This window comes from Pleurodeles waltl, chromosome 1_2 (assembly GCF_031143425.1).
Source record: "Pleurodeles waltl isolate 20211129_DDA chromosome 1_2, aPleWal1.hap1.20221129, whole genome shotgun sequence".
Taxonomy (NCBI): domain Eukaryota; kingdom Metazoa; phylum Chordata; class Amphibia; order Caudata; family Salamandridae; genus Pleurodeles; species Pleurodeles waltl.
The window spans coordinates 925133001-925155602 of record NC_090437.1 but is presented as its reverse complement, the minus strand read 5'-3'; the positions used below and the strand labels follow the sequence as shown (position 1 = coordinate 925155602).

The window sequence follows — 22602 nt, the reverse complement described above, 5'->3', positions numbered from 1 at the left end:
GTGTCTCAGGCACACCACCGGTCGGACAGGGAGGAAGACCGCATGTTGAATGATGGGGCACCGGGGGTCGGGTTGTCCAAGGCCTGGGGGCTGCGGGTGCTGTGTGTTCTTTAGGTGTCGGATAGCTTCGTCCAGAGCTCGCAGTCAGGGGGGTCCTCAGAATTCCCTCTGCACGTCGTCGTGGAAGGGTGGAGAGGTCAACCCAGGGTGGGCACTTGCTCACAATCGCCTGGGGACCCTCTCTTGCTGGGTGGACCACCTGGAAGTGGGCGTCGGTGCACAGGGGTCAAGACTCACTCATCAGGAGTGAGGTGAGAGTCCTTAGTTGTAGGTTTCTTCAGACCGAGCCGCTGTCCTTGGGAATTCTTGATCTTTTTGGGTGCAGAGGGCACTGGGCCCGCGTAGCTGGTCGTTTTAACGGTTCTTTGAAGTAGGAGACAGGCTGTAGGGCTGGGAGCAAAGCAGTCATCGTCTTCCTTCTTTTCTGCTGGGGTTTTCAAGCTTAGCAGTCCTTCTTATTCTTGTAGGTTGCCAGGAATATGGTGAGCTGGGTTCAGGGAGGCCCTTAAATCCTAGATTTAGGGGCGTGTTAGGGGTTAGAGGGCAGTAGCCAATAACTACTGTCCCTGATGGTGGCTACACCCTCCTTGTGCCCACTCCCTTCAGGGAAGGGGGGGGACATTCCTATCCCTACTGGTCTCTGTCCTCCAAACCAAGATGGAGGGTTTTGTAAATGCATACCTAACAATGAGCATCCCATATTTGCTTCACTCTCTGAAAATAAACTGACAGTCGTTAAGTATCTCAGTGGAATAATCCACCTGCAGCGCTAAAAGTACTTTAAAGTATGCAAGTGATAAATTAAAAACCTTGACTTATGATGACTGCATGGCAGAAATCTAACTTCCAGTGGTGAAGGTTCGGCTCTTTAAGACACTACGCTTGGTAGCTTATTCAAGTTCTCCATATCTGCTGTATTATCTATGTACAGTCCCAAAAATTGCATGTGCAGCACCATGCTCTGATCAACTCAAGGCTCCAGTGGAAAGACGGCCATTGACTTTACTTTGGGTTGCCAAATTACGATCACAGCAAGAGCCATTTATTGGGCAAACAAATCGATCTGCTGTGTTTGTTCCTAAATAGCTGAGTGACAAACTGAGCCATGATGTCTCAATATCTACACAGTGCACCAGTTAGAGCTCTCCACACAGTATTTGCTGAATAGCTTGCATTGAAGATGTTAACTGATGTTAAAAAAAGATAGTTAAAAGCCCAGGTTGATGTATGAATAATACAGATTGCACTTATTCTCTTAATACAGAGAAAGTCCTTATTGAATGCATGAACTATGAAAGCTTGTGAGGGGTAAACATCACAAGCAGGCGGGGGAGAGGAAGACAAGTGATGAGAAGACAGAGAGCGAAGAAGAGGAAAGAACAAATGGCAACGATGAGGCACAAATGAATACTGGAGCAACAATAATGATGGGTGGAGGGGCATAGGAAAGAAGGTGATTGAGGGCTACTTTGAATATCCAACGTAAACGTCCATGAAATGACACTGGCTTGAAGAAAAGTCCAACCAAATAATGGCATGGCATAAGGGCTGATGACTTAAGAAGGGCTGACCAAAAGCCCACACTCTCTCTATACTACTACTTATAATTAAAGTATATGAATAACATGAGGTCTTCCAGACACCGAAAGCTATCTATAGTTAGACCTGAAATGAGTTCCCTCAAGCCAAAAGAGGAAGGATCCAACTCACGTAATCAGAACTATGTGAGATCGAAATGCTCATGGGTGGGACAAACACATGTAGAGGGAGGCAAGCCAACAAAGCAAGTGCGGACAACTGGCTATGACAAAAAAATCCATCCAATCATGCGCAAGCGGCTGACTCAAAGCCCACTCTAAGTATATGCTATGTATTGCAAATAACAGGTTAGCCTCCAAATAGCTAAAGCTGTTTGTGGCTATGAGCTAAACAGACTAAACTTACAAGAGCACAAGTCTGCAGCCCTAGATTTAGAAATATGTTGCATAATTCCAGTAGTCTTCGTTTTGCCCATATGCAAGAGACACAGTGTAAAAATGTTGATGTTTATTTGCTCTTACTTTAGTTTAAATATATTATACCCATCACCATTTTTATTCAAATCTGATTTGTCATAACACACACACACGCAATGCACATCAACCTTAGACCTCAAAATTGCAGTTTCCATCATACAAGTTTCTATTACCACATCTCTATAAATCACCTTTAATAATACTCTCTTGGTACACTATCCTTTACCACCACAAATAAGATTAGCGGTAACAGACCCTCATCACCCCTCAATTACATCACCAGTTAACTACACCCTCCTCCATATATGAAGCTCTACAGTAGTTTGATCACAAATCAACTGTATCGCAGCCCAGGACCACTACTCAAGGCCTTCACCAATTATCATTACCAAGTAATCACAAAAATATTTTTTAATCATCTCCTCATTGCTCAGTAAGGCACATTCACGACACTGCAATAATTGATCTGGACCTTATTTACATTAACACCGAATTACTGCACACCTACGACAGTAACACACCCACAAACTCAATATTTTATATTGCTTATGTTTAACAGCACGCACTGCATTTGTTTTAGTCTACCCATCATGTCTGTAAATATGAAATATATGTGGATTTTCTATAGTTAGAAGAAGCATAATGTTGAATATACACCCACGTGATTTAGAGCAAACGTCTGAAAGGATTTTCAGGGAAGTGAAGATTTTTTAGACAGTTTGTGTTTATTTTGAAACCGCTGGCTGCACTTTTAATTTTAAAGCACCTTCATGGGGAACTGGCTGTCGCACATCGTTTGTTTCACCAGTTTAGTGGACAGAGCTCTTTGGGGACGAAGCTCATTATGAGTGTTTGATTACACACACATTTTATGTTTGGCAATAACGAGCCTTACCTCTCTCCTCAAGCTTTCCACCCACATATTCACCAGCACCAATCATACAACCCATCCATGAAACTTACCCTTGTAAGCAATGAAACATCCATCAATATACCCACTCATATCCTTCGGTAATAAGTGTCTGTTGTTTATTTGTGTGTGTGCTTTCTAGGAGAGCATAGATGCCTCTACGTGTTTGTGCGAATCCACACAAACATATTAAACAGAAACATATCTTTATTACATCATAATCACCTACACTAAAAAGAAGTCAAACGCACTTTTTCAAAAGGACAGCAGCTCATGCTGAAAAACATATGAAGAACGAGGTCACTTAGGCCTATTCAATCGAGTGTTGTAACAGAGATACTATAATGAATGCACTACTCTTCTAGACAGACAGTGGTTGCACGAAATGGGCTAAAACAGTGGTTTCCAACCTGTGGTCCGGAGATAATAATGACTCAGTTAGGGGCCCCCTGATTCCAGTAATGATTCAGTGGGGGTTCCAGTAATGATAAAGTGGGGGTTCCAGTAATGATAAAGTAGGGGTCCACAGAAGTCAAAGGGTTGGGAACCACTGGGCTAAAAGACTTGCAGTATGTAACTAGCAGGAACATAATTTGCAAATGTTAATTTAGAATGACAGACCTACATTGAAATACGTTTTTTAATTTACCAGTACAGTACAACATTGGAAATAAGTGTTCCAAGATTACATGAAAGTCATATGTTAGAAATGCATGACAATGTGAGTCAGGTAGATCATAAAGGACACTAGGAGACATTACATTTTACAAGACAACATATTTTGCTTGAATAACCAGTTGTTCGGATGACTGAGTAGGATTACCTCTTGTGTTGTCCTGTTCATGCACTTCATTGCAGGGGTTCTACGGTCATCAAGAACGAATGGTGCCTTCCAGTGGTCATAGTTGGTTTCCAGAACATACCATCTACCTTGTTTGATGTCAAGTCTAATAGAAAAACAAAGGATGAGATTTACTATTTACTACACCTGTCCTGCAGCGACTGCTGAAATAGGATCTGCATTAGGACATGCCCTGTGCCTGGTAACTATGCCCACTTTAACTTTTTGCCATGCTCTATGCCCAGCATGCAAGCCAGTAGGTTATCCATGACCCTAGCATGCATGATGCATGTTTTTCTTTCACACTATGTACCCACTACCCATATCTGCAGTACCTGCATAGCATGGTCTACAGCATGGCATTGCTAGTGCTGGGCAATGAACATTGGTTTCAGCCATGCCCTGTGTCCAGTGCCTATGACTGTAGTGACCAAGGAGGAAAGCATGAAGTCACACACCAATTTCGACAATGTATGACCCCAAGTTAAATCTCCTAGGCGCTGGAAGTAAGACTGTGGGGGTGCAGGAGCCCCCCCCCCCCCCCAAATAACCATGCTTGAGTTCTGAAGGTGAATGAGAGTTAATGATGACTTTAAATTTTGTTCTTATCTTGTCATATTTGCTGTGCATTCAAAGACAGAGGTCAAATGTCAGTTTAGTTCTCAGATAAATTGCTGCTTATACTTTTAACATGAAGACTGATGTTTACTTTCCTTTCTCTTATTGAAGTGTGAGGCTTTTGTAAAGTGAACTATGTGACAATCTAGCTGGTGTGAAAGAAAAGGCTGTCGATTTTTTCTAACAGACAATATGTATATAGCTATAAATGAACTGTATAAATATTTTTTTTTAAAAAACAGTTAAGAAGGCACAAATAAACAGCTCTTTCTTAATTCTGAAGTGCACAAATGAAGCGCTTTTTATAATTCTGAAGTGTGATGGAACTAGGATCAAAACAAATCAAGACACTTTAGTTAATGATGCTGAAATGACAATTATTTGCTACAAACCCAATTTCCATACACGTCGTGAGGGGAGGTGCCATGTCTGGATGCTTGTGATATCAACATTGAGGATCTGTCTGCCAAAACGGACAAGAGAACTCCATGAAGGGATGGGGGTTTATCTGTTAACTGTAGTGGCACCTTAAGGATGGATATGGCTGCCACCTCCAGGTGTCTTCGCTGTTCCTGGCCTTTGGATCTCGAGTGAGGTCCTCCAATTTCACAGCCATGCACATATATCCCGATGGCACTACTGAATGGGTTTGATTATTTGATTACCTTATATACCTCCCCACCCAGATCGTTGAATACTGCTGTCTGGATTGCTACACCATCCCCACCCATCACCCAATACTCTGCATACTGACGCACATAGACTAGGCGACTCGTGGGGTACCGCTATCATCACAGACAGTTACCACCTTCTCTTTTCTTCAGTTATCAATGCTCCATTATACCTCCTTCCTGGGGTCATTGGTTTTCTCTCCTGGGTACTACTATACCCTTCTTTCTCTTCACTTTGATAGATGCCATTATTGTTGTTAATGACTGTCAGTGCTGTTATAAGGGCTGTGGACGATGTCCCGATGGGTACAGTTTATCTAGATCAATAATTGGCAGCGTATGCGCACTGTTCAGTATTGTACATCTGGAAATAGATAATTGCTAACCTACAGAAATGTACTTTAACTTTTTTGTGTAATCATGCTGCAAATGTGCATTATTGTGCTGAACAAGATATCTACACGTACTTAATCAAACAACAATAGAGCTAGTTGGAAATAAACATCAGTAAAACTGTATGTCGGTGCAAATCTAGGGGTCATTTCAATGGAAGTATGCGGTCTGTAAATAACAGTGTGCTTCCACACCATGATTTAGTAATGCATTTGTGACAGTGTATTCCTAAATGCAATACCAGCTACGTACTACACCCTTACTTACCGCTCTCCTGCTGAATGGGCGTGGCTCATTCTTTATTTGATAATTGGATTTTTTCATAATCCCCATGAGTTCAATGATGTACCTTTGATGACAGCACCCCACTTTGAACATTGTTCCAGCACCACTGTTAAGTGTTGTTCCTTATGTTGCATTATGTGGACAGCTTTAAGAATAGAACTTATATGGGAGTTCCAGGTAGAATGTGGAACCTGAGGGAAAGGAGTTGTTGCTGTCACACTATGGGGTTCAGTTATCAGTAACTGGGCTTGTCACAATAAATCCTAATTCAAACAACATTTGCTGTGGATGGATACTTTCACTGGCGACAACACGACATTCTTCATCATAAAACCGCCTTGTACCATTGCAAAGAAAATGGTTTGGTTGGGAGATTTAATAGAGTACTAGGAGAGTGCTTGCAGTAGTTTACTAAAAATGGATAGCAGTGAAAGAATGAATTGAGGAGCATGTTGTGGAGTTATAGCTCCTCACCACATTCGGCAACAGGAGAATCTCCTTTCGTGCTCTTTACAGGGATGAGACCAGCAACTATTGCTTGTCTTGTATGGATGAGAGAAGGGGTGGCCAAGGGCTATGATGCAGGAGAAGTAGCAACAAGGGTGAGAGAAAAACAGTACAAGTATTGTAACAGACATAATAGAAAATTGAAGGGAAGTCCCCATAAGTTTGTGAAGTGACAGTATGTACATATGAAAGTGGGGATCATGGTAAGGAAGGGAGTCAACATTTTCAGATGCTAAGAAAACAGAAGAAGTTTTTGGCTACACTGTCATTCTTGAGGGCGGTGAGAAGTGGAATGTTAGGAGACTAGTATCTTGTGGTACAGGAAAAAACATGAAAGAAACAAAGATAAAACAAGTTTCTCTTCAGATGAAAAAACGGTAAGCCTCTACACAGAAAGGAAACGAAGAAGCCCAACATGGCTCACTGTTTGTGTAAGATAGCTATTTATCTGCATCATGTGGCCTAAATATTATGCAAAATGTGCTATCTCCCTTTGTATTTTATGTATTCACATAAGGGTTCTCAGAGAGTTTCCTGCATAAGAACATATTTTTCTTGAAAATAGTTTATTATTTATATGGGTGGTTGTGTGTTGTATCTTATTTTGGGTTATGTGGGGCAGCTTTAATAATGGAATGGATATTGGAATTCCATGTAGAATGTGGAGCTTGAGGGAAAGGAGTTGCTGCTGTTACACTATGAGTTTCAGTTGTCAGTGACAGGGATTGTCATAATAAATTCTAATTCAAACAACATTTGCTGTGGATGGATTATTTTAGTAAAACTTGCAATCAGGCCTGCAGGTATAAGAGAAAGGGCATAGCCTCTGTCTATTCATTGTGCATGATACACCTTGACTAAATTTCAAATAAAAAAAGGTCTGGTTTGTTGACACCTGGGAGCATTTTTCTGGTACGGGAAGTATGAAAGGGCAATTAAACTCTATGTACCAGTTTGCTAACCAGGTCTAGGATTCACAGATTCTACATCAAATATTTACTGTTTTGAAAAATTAGGGCATAGGTTATTTACTCCTAGAGGGTGTGCCCTTATTATCTCCACAAGGGGTAATCTGTTGTCACACTACCATATATAGCTCCACCAATTTGTTTTTCTACAGCAAGGATTGGAAACCACAATCGTGTTGGTAAATCTCATGCTTCCTGGGTAAGAACTTAAGTTCTGGAAGGGAATTCAAATGGCAGGCTCCAATTCAAAATTCGGTTTGCAACTGGATCCCTAAGCTTCAGTACAATATAACCATATATAATTTTTTTGTACTTTTTATTGGGATTTGCCAAACTCCCCTGGATAAATTTACACTGGAACAAAAAGAACACTTCCTCTGCCAAATGCTGTCCTAATACCATATTTACTGGAATTCCCTAAACTAATTTGTACTTTCTCTTTTCAAAACACAATTATGGGATGTTGAATGGGAAATATAACATGTTGGGAGGGGGGAGGGGGAAACCTTGTCCTGCTTAAACAGTGAGGGCAGGGGTACTGAGCGCATGTGTTGACTGAAGGCCATGCCCTGTTCCTAATACAAGCACATAGATGTAAGTAGTGATAGAGCATACAGCCGTAGAAAAAGGATCTCTTTTTGAATTCACTTTAATTTTGCCATTGTGTTAGGATGGCAATATCCCTAGCCTGGCACACAGATGAATACCCTTGCTCTGAGTTACTGGACTGAATGTGAAACTGGTATCCAGACTTTTGTCCAGCATGTCACGTTATTCTAAGCCTCTCCATGGGGAATGCAAAATCCAGAACCTGTTCTGTGATCTGGAGGATTGCATCAAGTGTACCCTCTTTGCGGATATCAGACTATAGTACCTGTTTTGGTTTGTTGGCATAAAGCTGTAGTGGCAGCATACTGAGGTTTTTGGACTAATAGTACTGAATAGACGTTTTTCTGTTCCTGTGGGAGTGCAGCCTACTGCCCCTACTTATTCAATAGTCGCTAACATCCTGTCCATTGCACTGACATTCTGTGTTTAGCAAGTGCATGTATGTATGCTGGACTTTGGACAGTGGATCAACATACCCTGACTGAAAAAACAGTATCATAGTGGAACCCAAACCATCTCATCATTTATTTCCAGTTCAAAGTACTTCTTGACCAAGAAAGGGTGTGCTCCACAGAGTACGCAAAGAGTTGCTGTGAGACCATGGCTGATGGCTACATGACAGCCAGTCTCCCAGATAACAAGGGTAATCTCCTGAAGTCTGCACAACTTGGTAGAGAAGCTTTGTGTCAGAGTAGATCCTGCTCAAAGAGGGAATGAGAGTGCCTAGTTCTGCAGGTGGACACTCTCCAGGAGCACAAGCCCAGCCAAGTACCCAGTATATGGAGCATCCAGAATCGCAGACTAAAATCGCAAGTGCAACAACACTGTGCCTGGGACATGAAAATTATTTGACAACGAAATCATTATTTAATGGATCATACAAAAAAAAGGCAATATGTTTAAATTGTGGCAACCTACAGAGGATACATCTTTTCCACGGAATAGCAGGCACATTATTTAAACGTGAGAGAACAATTACTCTCACCTAAAGGCTTCAGGGCCACTAGGTGTGAACTCTATTTGTTTGTGACTCATTTGTGATATTGTTTAATTTATACAGTAACTCATGGTGGGGTATATTGGTGAATCAAAGACATCCAATTGCGAAAAATCTTTTATGAAATGAGGTAAAAGGCTCATGTTCAACTGAATTCTTTTATTTAGAGTTATATGCCAATCTGCTCTAAATTGTCAATGGGTTTCTGTTAGAAATTGGGTTTGTGGTTGGCAGCGGTATGCACCCAGTCCAAGCAGGAACCACAATTCTAGTGGGTAGTCAGGGTAAGTCAGATATACACTCTAAATTAACCTATAGTCAACACTTGTGAAAACATCACAAAAAGACTCCACACCAAGTTAGAAAATTTATTTTTATAAAAATAAAACAAGACCAACACTACAATCCAATAAGTACAAGTTGAGATATGAACATTTTTAAAGAATAATAGTGACAATAGCACTTAGAAGTAATAAAATTGGGGTATCTGGTCATGCTGGACCGGGACTAAGTCAAGAGTTCAGACCGCCAGCAATGGAGCGCGGGCCGGCTACATGACCCAAGCAGGGCCCGCTTAGCAATAGTAGCTTAATACTTGTCGCAGCACAAGATGCATCGATGATCCCCACACAGTTGGGGTGTTGCACTGGATTTCTCCACGCAACTATGGTGATGCGTCGGTTCTTTTGAGCAAAGCACTGTTTCTGGGTGTGGTGGTTCCAAATACGATGCACCCGGTTAATCCATGCTAGAGGGGGCGATGCGTCAATCTCCTCCACACAGTGGTGGTGATGAATTCATTCCGAATGCAGTGGTTCCGAGTACAATGCACTGGTCCGGTCCCTCCAACAGCAGTGATGCATAGATCCAGATCACAGAGCAGGTGATGCGTCGGCTGCAAACGGCGCAACAGCACTGATGCACAGGTACTGGCAGCTGGTTTGCAGTGGACCGAGCAGGTGGCCAACACACTCTACTTGCAGCAGGAGGTAGCAAGCGCCCACGAGAGGCAAGTGTTGTGGGCAGTGGGAGCAAAGCAGGCCCGGAGAGGTTGGCGTTGCACCCTTGGGACCTGCAAGGACTAGGGCCAGTGAAAGGGTTGTGCAAGGGCTGCGAGAGGCCAGCATTAGATGCTGTGGTAAGGAGGGGGAGGCCTGTCCCTGCAGAGGTGGCCTGGCCAGGTCCAGGTGCAGCTTGTTGGGGTGTGTTCCCGTACCGCTTGTAGTTACCCTAGATTAGCCCAGTGCAGCCACCCTGTAGCCCTGAACTGGAATAAACAGCAGCACTTTGCCACTACTGCAAAGTAAAGCAAAAAGAAAGGCAGAGCACCTGACAAGTAGTGTTTTTTGCACATACTGTCAGCGTCCTGGAGGTGCGATGTGGTGCACAGCTCCAACGGCTACGACTTAGAAGTTTTTAAACTTTGAAATTACCAATATAAAAGAGGGCAAACACAATGCCAATTAGGTGACTTAAGCAACCTAATAGGCCTCAGCGCTCACGTTTGCTCATTGATGTCTTTGGTAGGATTTGGCCTATTATAGGGGGCCAAATGACACAAAAGCTAACCAAAGGTCGCACCTAAAGGTCTAAGTTAGTAAACAACTCCATTTCTACTTGAGTGGAAGTTGTTGCACAGACTGTTCTACTAGTGGTGAGTCAGCACAATAGCCAAAAGGAGAGGGCCTCATGCTAACAGGTGGCCAGTTAGTGCTGCCGCAGCAGTCCTGGGGAAGGCTCAGACTGAATCACCAGGCCTCAACCAGCTCAGGCTTTAAGAGCAGCAAGCGCTGTGAGGGCTGCTAGCAAGGTTCATAGGCAAATTAACACCACCGCCTGCAAAGTCATGGACAGCCCAGTGTTGACACTTGCAACTGAGTATAGTAATAAATCTAACAACAGCCAAATAAGTGGCAAGGCAGCAACCGGCAAGAAAGTATTAATATAAGATTTCTTTGGAAAAAAAACACTGTAGGAAGCTGGCTCTCTATATGCTATTTCAAAATGAGACATAATGTGCACAGAGTCCAGGGGTTCCCCAGAGACTTAACAGAGGCTAAAATAGATAATACTAACATTCTGTTTTGTGGAATTGTTATCGAGCATTTAGGCTTATCAGAGGGCAGTCCAAAGCATTTGTTGTACACACAAAGGCAATACATAAAGCACATACTCAATGACTAACTCCAGGCAAATTTTTATATAGCAAAAATATATTTTGTTACTTTATTTCTACAACCAAAATAATCTTGTTGCTGTTAAGTACATTAGCAAGTAAGTATCAAGCATATGCATTAACACCACTTTGTTTAGATTTGGCAAAGAAAACAATTTACAAGTAAGTAGCAAGTCTGTTTCAGACGTTGACTGTGCAAATTTCAACACAGTCCTAGGGAGAAAAAGTGTTAGTGAAGTTTTGCAGTAAGTACTCGACTTACAGTTCCAGTCTCTGGGGGTTAGGATGTCCACTGGTCATTTACCCCAAGCACACAACACCAGCAACACGGGTCCGGCCGGTGCAGAGGTCAAAGTTGGTGTTGAAATTAGAATGGGATCCTTTAGAGACTAGGGGCACTTGGAATTAGATCTGTCACCAGGTAAGTACCCACGACTTCAGCAAGATCTGGGGGGCTTAGGTGAGCACGGGGAAGTAGGAGGGGATGGGGGCACAGGTAAGAACCAAAACACACACCCTCAACGGCACAGGGGCGGCCAGGTGCAGGGTGCAAATGCAGTATCTGGCTCCCAATGCTTTTCAATAGGGGGTAGTCTGGGTCCATGGGGTCGGTTCCGGAAAACCACAGGCTGGACAAGGAGGAGGGACGCCTGCTGAATGTTGCTGGACTGGTGGTTGGATTCCCCAAGGCCAGGGGGCTGCGGGTGCAGGGGTACCTTGAGGCGTCAGGAATCTTTGTCAGGTCTCTCACGGTCAGGGGGCTCCACCGGATTTTGGCTGTAGGCATCATCATGTTGGCTGGGGTCATCCCAGCATGGACACAAGGTCGTAATCACCTGGGGACCTGCTCTGGACCAGTGGGCTACCAGGACTCGGGCAGTGGGCATCGGGTGCAGAGGAGGCAGGACCCGCGGACATAGGGCAGTTCTGGAGTCCTTGTTGGAGTTTCTGGTGGACAGGGCTGCTGTCCACGGAAGCTCTTGGTCCTCTGGTGGGCAGGCAGTTCTCTGGGACTTTGGCGAGGTCGCTGGTTCTGCAGAATGCATCACCTTTGTGTAGCAGGGCTTCTGAAGCTGCAGAAGGGCAGGTACCAGTTGGTGTCTGTAGTCTTCTCTGCTGGTTGGAGGGGAGGAGGTCAGCTTAGTAGTCCTTCTTCTTGCTTTTGTCTAAAAGTCACCAGGAATCTAACAAGCTAGGTTCAGGGGAGCCTGTAAATTCTGGATTTAGAAGCATTACAGGGGTCAGAGGGCAGTAGCTAATGGCTACTGTCCCTGAGGGTGACTACACCCTCCCGGTGTCCTCTCTCTTTGGGGAGGGGGACACAGACCTAACCCTATTGGTCCCTGTCCTCCAAACGAAGATGGATGATTCTGCAGGGAGGAGGTCACTTCAGCTCTAGACACCTTAGGAGTTGTCCTAGCTGAAGTGGTCACTCCTCCCTGCTTTACCTAATCTTCCCGCCGGACTTGCTGCCAAAAGTAGGGCCTTGTCCAGGGGGTGGGAATCTCCACTAGCCGGAGTGCCCTGGGGCACTGTAACAGGAGGCCTGTTACACTGACAGGTGTTACAGTTCATGCAGGGGGGAGGTGTGAAGCACCTCCACCCAGAGCAAGCTTTGCTTCTTGTTTCAGAGAACACAAAGGCTCTCACCCCATGAGGTCAGAAACCTATCTGGTAGCGGCAGGCTGGAACAGACTGGTCAGTCCTGCACTAAAGGGTTGGTTAAAATACAGGGAGCATCTCTAAAATGCCCTCTGTGTGCATTTTACAATAAATCCAACACTGGCCCAGTGTGGGTTTATTGTGCTGAGAGGTTTGATATCCCAGACTTCAGTGAAGACATCATGGCGCTGTGGAGTCTGTAATGAAAACTCCCATCCCATGTACTCAATATGGCCACACTGCACTTACAACGTCTAAGGATTGGCATATTTCTCATGCAGCTATGCGCTCACCTGTGGTCTAGTGCACCCTGCCTTAGGGCTCTAAGGCCTTCTAGAGGGGTGACCTACCTATGCCACAGGCAGTGGTTTGTGGACATGGCACCCTGAGAGGGATGCCATGAGGACTTTGTGTTTTTCTCCCCACCAACACACACAACCTGCATTGGCAGTGTGCATGTATTTGGTGAGGGGTCCCTAGGGTGACACAATACATGCTGCAGCCATAGGGGACCCTACCTGGCCACAGAGCCCTTGGTACCATGGGTACCTTTTACAAGGGAATTAGCTGTGTGCCAGGGGTGTGCCAATTGTGGAAACAATGGTACAGTTTTGGGAAAGAACACTGGTGCTGCGGCCTGGTTAGCAGGATCCCAGCACACTCTCAGTTAATTCAGCATCAATATCAGCCAAAAGGTGAGGGGGTAACCCTGCCAAAAGGGGCACCTTCCTACAACCACCTTTGCCCCCATTTCTCAGATCTAACCCTACTATGAGATCCTGAAGGCTTTGCAGGCACTTCCAATATGCTGGAAGTTACAAAATCACTTTCACTCAACATCACCCCCTAAACAAAATCCTAAATACAGTATAACACCTTTCCCCTTTCCCCCGCCCCCTCAGTTGAGGGCAACTCAGTCATCGATGGGGGAAAGAAAACGGCAAGAGCATTAGCAGCACATCTTGCACTCATAGCTGCCGTTCCCCCCACCCAAGCTGTCTCCCAGCATCACAAGTTATTAACTCTCCTGATGACTCTAATCACTACAACCGCTCAGACCAACAGCCATGGAGTGCAACAGGGAGGTACTCACTAGCAGGGTTCCAGTGCAGGAAACCCAGTCAGCAAAGTTAGGAAGCACTGCATGGAAACAGTGGGCTCTCATGATGCCAATCAGGCCTCCCACAGTGCCACACAACATAGCGAGTAACCTGACTGTGAAATAAATGGCACAGACACTCTGCAGGAACATACTCAACCCTCATCGTCACAGGACCCCAGCCTCACAGGAAGCCCTAGCAATCACAACTGGACAGCCTTGCTCACTCTCCAAACTCAAAGCGAGCAGAGCAATCTATTACCCTCAATGAACGCGACTCATTGCTACAATAAATGCCCTTACCTGGCAGCCAGATAAACTAGATTTGCAACTCGACCTAATACAAGCCTTGGCAACATCAATAGCCAAGATGGAGACTTAATATCTTGGAACAAAGGGAGCAAAGTGCCAGGTCAGTTGAAAAAGACAAATCAACATGTGCTTGCCATCTAATAGTCGAAAAACTATGCACTTTGATGGAGGTTTTAACCTCAATGATTTCAGAGTGGAAACTCACATTTCAACTCCCAGCTAAAACCAGTTCGCAATCATTACATTCCACCTTAACACGCCCTGCAAATGTGTCACCAGAGATAGCAGCTGACTCTGCAACAGTACCAGGAAGCACAGCATGCTCAGAGACAGCCAGGTGGCCTTCCACAGCTGTCCTAAATAAAGACAAAATAACTAACCCCCACCTCATACCCAGGGAGGACGCCTATAATGTTGTCCTCCAAGCTTCCACAGTGCCCAAATTGCCAACAAAGGAAAACCGCCTTAGTAATAGCAACTGCAACACAGACCACATGGAGAATCAATCCACAAGGGCTCTTTATAAAGGGATCGAAAAAGAGACTGAAAAACGCCAAAAACAAAACAGCAAAAGAAAAACTGCAAACTCAGCACCCACATGAACAAAGGACAACTGACCGAAACTTAATCAGTGTAAATTCCACCTTGAAAGAAAGAGTGACAGGCAAGAAGGAGGTTGAACTCCAGAAAGTAACTCAACTTCCAGTCCCTTAGCCACCAGCACACTCTGCACCCGAATATGGAGCTGGCCCCTCCCCAGCACAACACAATTCATTTCCCATGCCTTGCGTCCACTTAGAGACCACACAACCAGCGCAATGCATTTCAGCATCATCTCCCACACTTTGTGTCACCTTGGAGACCACACAACCAGTTCTGCCAGTCCTCGCAGATGACCAGGAACGCTGTTGCATACCAAAACAACTCTGGAAAAAAAACATAATAACCAATAAATATGGTGGCCTTGCACAGCAGGCCCAGCTGACTCTCCTCCGATCAAGCTAGGGCAGCTCAAATAAGTAACCACTGTTTACCCAGCGAATCCTCATGTGAACCTACCACAATACCCATCAGAGGGTAACCACAATGTTTTGAATCGCTCTATCTTATTATGATTATTCAAGGCCAACATAAATCTGCTCATTATAACCTCAGACAATATACTGAGCATAAAGTTTAAAATACTCTCCGAGTATAACAAAGAAAGAGAATCGACAATGTTAACACTAAAATAGCCCTCATTGTCAGAAGAAATCCTGGCAAGTACACCGACTTGAATGGAGCATCAGGATCTCAAAAATCAGGGCTCCCAAGTATCCTTTCGCACTTAAGATCCAAAGCGAATCACTAAATCATCAAGATCGTACTCCCAGCATCTTAAGTGGGTAGAAAGCACTCACAATTAAATCTGCTCACAGCAAAAACTTGCATTATCTCGATCCTCCTCAACCATAAGAAGCTCAATTAGGAGAGTTGCCTTGGAACCCAGAGAAGTTTAAAACAGATGGGAACTGGTTGTCATCCACTTTATCGAGCGACACTCAGAACTTTTCCTAGCACAAGCAACCCAGCCTCAGAAAGAAAAAAACATCTAAAAATACTATTATCATGGAATGTAGCTGGACTGTCCAGTCTACTTAAATCTTGTCTTGAAAGCTTGCTCATAATAAAAGTCGATCTACTCCACTTTCAAGAAACTTGGTCAACAAGTCTGTCAATAATTTACAGCTTTTATAAAATACATCAAGCCATGGAAAAAATCAAACATTTTAGGGAGGCTATCGGACAGCCTCTCGTATATATCTCAACATCGGCCGGGATCTGAAAGCAAAAAAAAAAAAAAAAACACAGCTCACAATGAAATGATACAACTGATCACCTTGGAAGGCCTACAAATAAATGACCATCAGACAAGGATTCAACTGATCAATATATAACAACCAATTTGACCACTTCCTTAAGACTCAAAATGCTAAATATTAGCTGGACAACAGAGACTATTATTAACCCCATTAGTGCATGTATCGGCCACTGTCCGACGCACGCTCACCCTCCCTGGTGCTGGTCACGACCAGTGGCCGACGTCAGGGAGCGGTTTATTTTTATTGAATCTCCATCGGGAGACACATAAGAGCTTTTGTGTCCCCCCCACCCCTCTGTGATGTCAGCGTGCCAGGGGTTACATTATATATTTTATTCCTTTTAAAAAAGGATATTGACTTTAGAAAATGGACTACCCACCCCCCCCCCAAAAAAAATCTGGGCCTCTTTTATTATTTTAAATAAGTGTGATTACCCCTGGGGGGGCAATCATGCCGCCCAGGGGTTAAAAAAAAAAATAGAAAATAGAAAACAAAATAAAATTGACAAGGGGGTGACTCATGAGCAGGGCTGACCTGGGGGGGGGGATTCTTTTAAAGATGTGTGGTTTCTCTGGGGGCCACAATCGTCCCCCAAGAAAACCACACAGCTATTTAAAAAAATATATCTAACTTTTGTCACTGCATGTGTGGTTTCTCTGAGGGCTGCGATCGGCCCCCAGGTGAACCACATACACATATGAAAGTGGTCTCTTTTTATATTTGTATGGAGAGAGATACACTCTTTTCCTATACGTGTGTATAGGATATATATATATATATGGAAAATGTCACTTACCCAGTGTACATCTGTTCGTGGCATGTTGCGCTGCAGATTCACATGCTGTGCACTGTTCCTGCCATCTAGTGTTGGGCTCAGAGAGATACAAGTTGTTTTTCTTCGAAGAAGTCTTTTCGAGTCACAGGACCGAGTGACTCCTCCCTTTCGGCTCCATCGCGCATGGGCATCGACTCCATCTTAGATTGTTTTCCCCGCATAGGGTGAGGTAGGAGTGGTAGAATGAGGATACTAAAGATGTCCAAGCAATGGAATAGATATTTATGTACATAGTTTGTGGTAAAGGAATATTTATGTACATATATACAACTTTGATGCAACTTGAACGGCTACAGGCTCCTGGGGAGGTGGGATGGTGCATGTGAATCAGCAGCGCAACATGCCACGAACAGATGTACACTGGGTAAGTGACATTTTCCGTTCGATGGCATGTGTAGCTGCAGATACACATACTGTGCATAGACTACAAAGCGGTAATCCTCCCCAAAGTGGTTGTTAGCCTGTAGGAGTTGAAGTTGTTTGAAATAATGTTCTTAGTACAGCCTGTCCTACTGTGGCTTGTTGTGTTGCTAACACATCTACACAGTAATGCTTGGTCTACACCTCATACGTTTACCAAGTGGCTGCCTTACAAATCTCTGTCATTGGTATGTTTCCTAGAAAGGCCATTGTTGCTCCTTTCTTTCTAGTGGAGTGAGCCTTTGGTGTAATGGGTAAGTCTCTTTTAGCTTTGAGGTGAAAGGTTTGTATGCATTTGACTATCCATCTGGCTATGCCCTGTTTGGATATAGGGTTACCAGCATGGGGTTTTTGGAAAGCAACAAACAATTGCTTAGTTTTACGAAATGATTTTGTTCGGTCTGTGTAATACATTAGAGCTCTTTTTATGTCTAATTGTTGCAGTGCTCTTTCTGCTACCGAGTCTGGCTGTGGGAAGAAGACTGGGAGCTCTACTGTTTGGTTTAGATGAAACGGTGAAATAACTTTTGGTAGAAATTTTGGATTTGTGCGGAGAACCACTTTATGTTTGTGTACTTGTATAAATGGTTCTTCGATAGTGAACGCCTGTATTTCGCTAACTCTTTGTAGTGAAGTGATGGCTATTAGAAAAGCTACCTTCCAAGTTAAGAATTGGATTTGGCAAGAATGCATGGGTTCAAAAGGTAGGCCCATGAGTCATGTAAGTACAATATTAAGATTCCACGAGGGTACTGGTGGGGTTCTTGGAGGTATGATCCTTTTTAGTCCTTCCATAAAGGCTTTAATAACTGGGATTCTAAAAAGTGACTTTGTATGTTTAATCTGCAGATGAGCAGAGATTGCAGTGAGATGAATTTTGATGGAAGAAAACGCTAGATTTGCTTTTCGTAGGTGTAGTAAGTAACTCACAATGTTTTGTATGGAAGCATCTAACAGTGTGATCTGATTTGCTTGGCAGTAGAAAACAAATCTTTTCCATCTAGTAGCAAAACAATGCCTTGTTGTTGGTTTTCTTGCCTGTTTAATGACTTCAATACACTCATTTGAAAGGTTTAGATAGCCAAATTCTAAGACTTCAGGAGCCAGATTGCTAGGTTGAGTGATGCTGGATTGGGGTGTCTGATCTGTTGTTTGTGTTGTGTTAACAGATCTGGTCTGTTTGGGGGTTTGATGTGAGGTACTACTGAGAAGTCCAACAGTGTGGTGTACCACGGTTGGCGAGCCCACGTTGGTGCTATGAGTATTAGTTTGAGTTTGTTTTCACTCAGTTTGTTGACTAGGAAAGGAATGAGTGGGAGAGGGGGAAAAGCGTAAGCAAATATCCCTGACCAATTGATCCACAGAGGATTGCCCTTGGACTGAGGGTGTGGGTATCTGGATGCGAAGTTTTGGCATTTTGCGTTTTGTTTTGTTGCAAACAGATCTATGTCTGGTGTCCCCCAGCGGTGGAAGTAATCCTGTAGAATCTGGGGATGTATTTCCCACTTGTGAGTTTGTTGGTGATCCCGACTGAGATTGTCGGCTAACTGATTATGAATGCCAGGTATATATTGCAAAACAAATGTTGTTGTGAACTGCCCAATGCCAAATTTTTTGTGCTAGTAGGCACAGTTGTGAGGAGTGTGTCCCCCCCGTTTGTTTAGATAGTACATTGTTGTCATATTGTCTGTTTTGACAAGAATGTGTTTGTGGACTAGAAGGGGTTGAAAAGCTTTTAGTGCTAGGGAGACCGCTAGTAGTTCTAAGTGATTTATGTGAAGTTGTTTTTGTTGATTGTCCCATTGACCTTGTATATTGTGATTGTTGAGGTGTGCTCCCCACCCAATCATGGAAGCGTCTGTTGTAATAATGGCGTGAGGCACTGGGTCTTGAAATGGCCGCCATTTGTTTAAATTTACAGGGTTCCACCATTGAAGCAAAGTGTGTGTTTGGCGGTCTATCAACACTAGATCTTGAAGTTGACCCTGTGCCTGCGTCCATTGTTTTGCTAGGCACTGTTGTAAGGGCCGCATGTGTAGCCGTGCGTTTGGGACAATAGCGATGCATGAGGACATCATGCCTAGTAGCTTCATCACAAACCTGACTGTGTACTGGTGGTTTGGTTGTATGACTGACACTATATTTTGAAACGGTTGAACTCTTTGTGGGCTTGGAGTGGCAATTGCTCTTTGCGTGTTGAGTGTGGCTCCCAAGTATTGTTGTATTTGGGATGGTTGCAAGTGAGATTTTTGGTAATTTATAGAAAACCCTAGTTTGTGTAGAGTATCTATTACATATTGCGTGTGACTTTGACACCAGTGTTGAGTGTTGGCTTTTATTAGCCAATCGTCGGGATATGGGAATACGTGCATGTGATGTCTTCTTATATGAGCTGCTACTACAGCGAGGCATTTTGTAAATACTCTGGGCACTGTTGTTATCCCGAAGGGCAATACTTTGAATTGGTAATGTTTGCCCTGTATGACAAATCTGAGGTATTTCCTGTGAGATGGATGGATGGGTTTGTGGAAATATGCATCCTTTAAATCCAGTGTTGCCATGTATTCTTCCTGTTTTAGCAAGGGAACTACATCTTGTAGTGGGACCATGTCGAAATTATCTGATTTGATGAAGAGGTTTAACGTCCTGAGATCTAAAATTGGTCTTAGTGTTTTGTCTTTTTTGGGAATAAGGAAATATAGGGTGTAAATCCCTGTTCCTTTTTGATGGTGTGGTACTAGTTCTATGGCTTGTTTTGTTAATAGTGCTTGCACCTCTATTTGTAGTAGGTCTAGATGTTGTACTGACAGTTTGTGCGTCATTGGGGGAACATCTGGAGGGAAATGTGTGAACTCTATGCAGTAACCATGTTGGATAATTGATAGAAACCATGTGTCTGTGGTTATGTCTGACCAATATTTGTAGTATTTTGTTAATCTTCCCCCCACTGGTGATGTGTGTAGGGGAAGTGTGACATTGAAGTCACTGCTTGTTACTGGGGATCTGCTTGGCAGGCTGACATTTTCCCCTTGCTCTTGGGTATTGTCCCCTGAATGAACCACAAAACCCCCCTCTCTGGTATTGTGACTGGTAGGTGGGTTTTGTTTGGGAGGTGGATGGCTCTGAGGGTTGCTGTCTAAACCCTCCCCTAAACTGTGGCTTCCTAAATGTTCCCCTATACTGGGAAGAGTAGAGCGCGCCCATGGCTTTGCCGTGTCTGTGTCCTTCTTCTTTTTTTCTATTGCAGTGTCCACCTCCGGCCCAAATAGTTGCTGCTGGATGAATGGCATGTTTAACACCGCTTGCTGTATTTCTGGTTTGAAACCAGAACTGCGTAGCCATGCATGCCTTCTGATGGTAACTGCTGTGTTTAGAGTTCTTGCTGCTGTATCAGCAGAGTCCAGTGCAGAACGGATTTGGTTGTTGGAGATGGCCTGTCCCTCCTCAACCACCTGTTGAGCCAGTTTTTGATGTTATTTTGGTAAATGCTGAATAATATCATGCATTTCGTCCCAAAGGGCTCGGTTGTAATGGGCGAGGAGGGCCTGTGAATTGGCGATACGCCACTGGTTGGCCGCTTGCGACGCCACTCTTCCCTGCTGCGTCAAATTTGTGGCTTTCTTTATCAGGAGGTGGCGCATCTCCTCATGATTGTGAATTTGCCCGCTTTCTTGCGGCTCCCACTACTACAGAGTCCGGAGGGAGAAGCTGTGTAATGAACACAGGGTCCGATGGGGGTGGTTTATATTTTTTCTCCACCCGCGGTGTAATGGCCCTTCCCTTGACCGGCTCTTGGAAGACTGTTGTGCATGCTTAAGCCTGCCTGGTAGCATGGGCAGGCTTTCATATGACACATGCGTGAACGCCAACGTATTGAAAAGAAAGTCATCCTCCAATGGCTCTGAGTGCATTGTGACATTATGAAATGCCGCAGCCCTGGCTAGTACTTGTGTGTAGGATGTGCTATCCTCTGGTGGAAGGAAGTTTGTGGCTCCCCTCAGATTCCAGAACTTTGCAGCACCGAAATGTGCATCCACACAAGTGAGGTCCCATTTTTATAGGAAGACTTGGGAGAACACAGAATAGAAGAACAAGTGTTACTGCCAATTGTCTTTCTCTACATTTTGCCTTCGAAATGTAATACAGTGTGTAAGAAAGAAGTCATTTTGCAAAATGCCCTGTAATTCAGATAGTAGTATTATTATTGTTTTCCAATTCTGGTCTTTTGCAGTCTCTTTTTATATTGAATCGTTTAATCTTTAGCATTCAACCAGACAGCCGTATTCTATAGGCTTTTCAGTCATTACTATCCACTCTACATTTCTGTGAGAAGAAATATGCCTGCTGCTACAAATATTTGCACTTTATGATTATCCTAGTTACTGATGAACACTTTATATGTCTGTTGCTAACTCCAGGCGTTTATTCAGAGCATTAATTGTAAATTTCAAGATATCTCTTTTAAATAATGATTTGTTTTAATGCACTTGTTTTTGTTCAGACTATTTATTGTAAATTCGTCCTTTTCTCTACAAATATTGTAAAGATTTTAATTATACACCTCCTGTTTTTCTGCCTCAAGTTTGCTAGCTTTAGGATTCTGTGCTGACTAGTGCTAAAGTGTAGGTGTTGTGTACTCTAAACATGGAAACATTGGCTTATGCACAATTGGCATATTTATTTTTCTTGTAAGTCCCTAGCAAAGTGAATTATATGTGGCCAGGACATGTAAATGAAGTGTTACTAGTGGGCCTGCAGCACTGATTGTGTGAGCCCTTTAAACATGATTCAGGCCTGCCACTGCAGACCCTGTGCATACAATTTTAAACTGCTATCTTGATTTGGCAAGTGAATTCACTTACCAGGTCCAAACCTTCCTTTTTATGACATATAAGGCACCCCTAAGGTAGGTAAAATGTTGGGCATGTACTAGTAAGTTTAACATGTCCTGGTAGTGATAATCTATCAAGTTTGTTTTTTACTACTTCAAGGCCTATCTCTTCTATAGGATAACATTGGTATTGCCTTAAAACATTGTTTAAGTGTAATTTCCAATTTAGACAAGATAGAAATGTGGAGTTTGGTGTCTCTGGACTCAAAATTTAAAATCACACTTTATGGTGAGATCAGATTTAAAATTTTAAGTATGAAAATGCCACTTTTAGAAAGTTGGCATTTTTTTACTTTAACCATTCTGTGCCTCTGCGTGTCTCTGAATACATGTCTGGGGTTGGTGACATATGGGCTTTGTGCACTCCCTCTAGACAGTGACACGCAAAGGGAGCTGGGGTGTGACATCTGCAGTCTGAAAGCCCATCAACAGGCTGATGGGCCTTCCTGGGCTGGATGGGAGGGAGGAACT

At 43.6% G+C, this 22602-nt stretch overlaps 1 protein-coding gene across 1 annotated transcript in view; it reads right to left on the bottom strand.

Annotated features, from left to right (window-relative positions):
* Positions 1-22602, bottom strand: part of ASAH1 (N-acylsphingosine amidohydrolase 1) — a 167253-nt gene that overhangs the window by 24863 nt on the left and 119788 nt on the right. The window contains exon 12 of the mRNA XM_069200267.1: positions 3809-3932. Within this exon, the coding sequence (XP_069056368.1) occupies positions 3809-3932 (124 nt within the window). The remainder of the gene's footprint in view (positions 1-3808; positions 3933-22602) is intronic.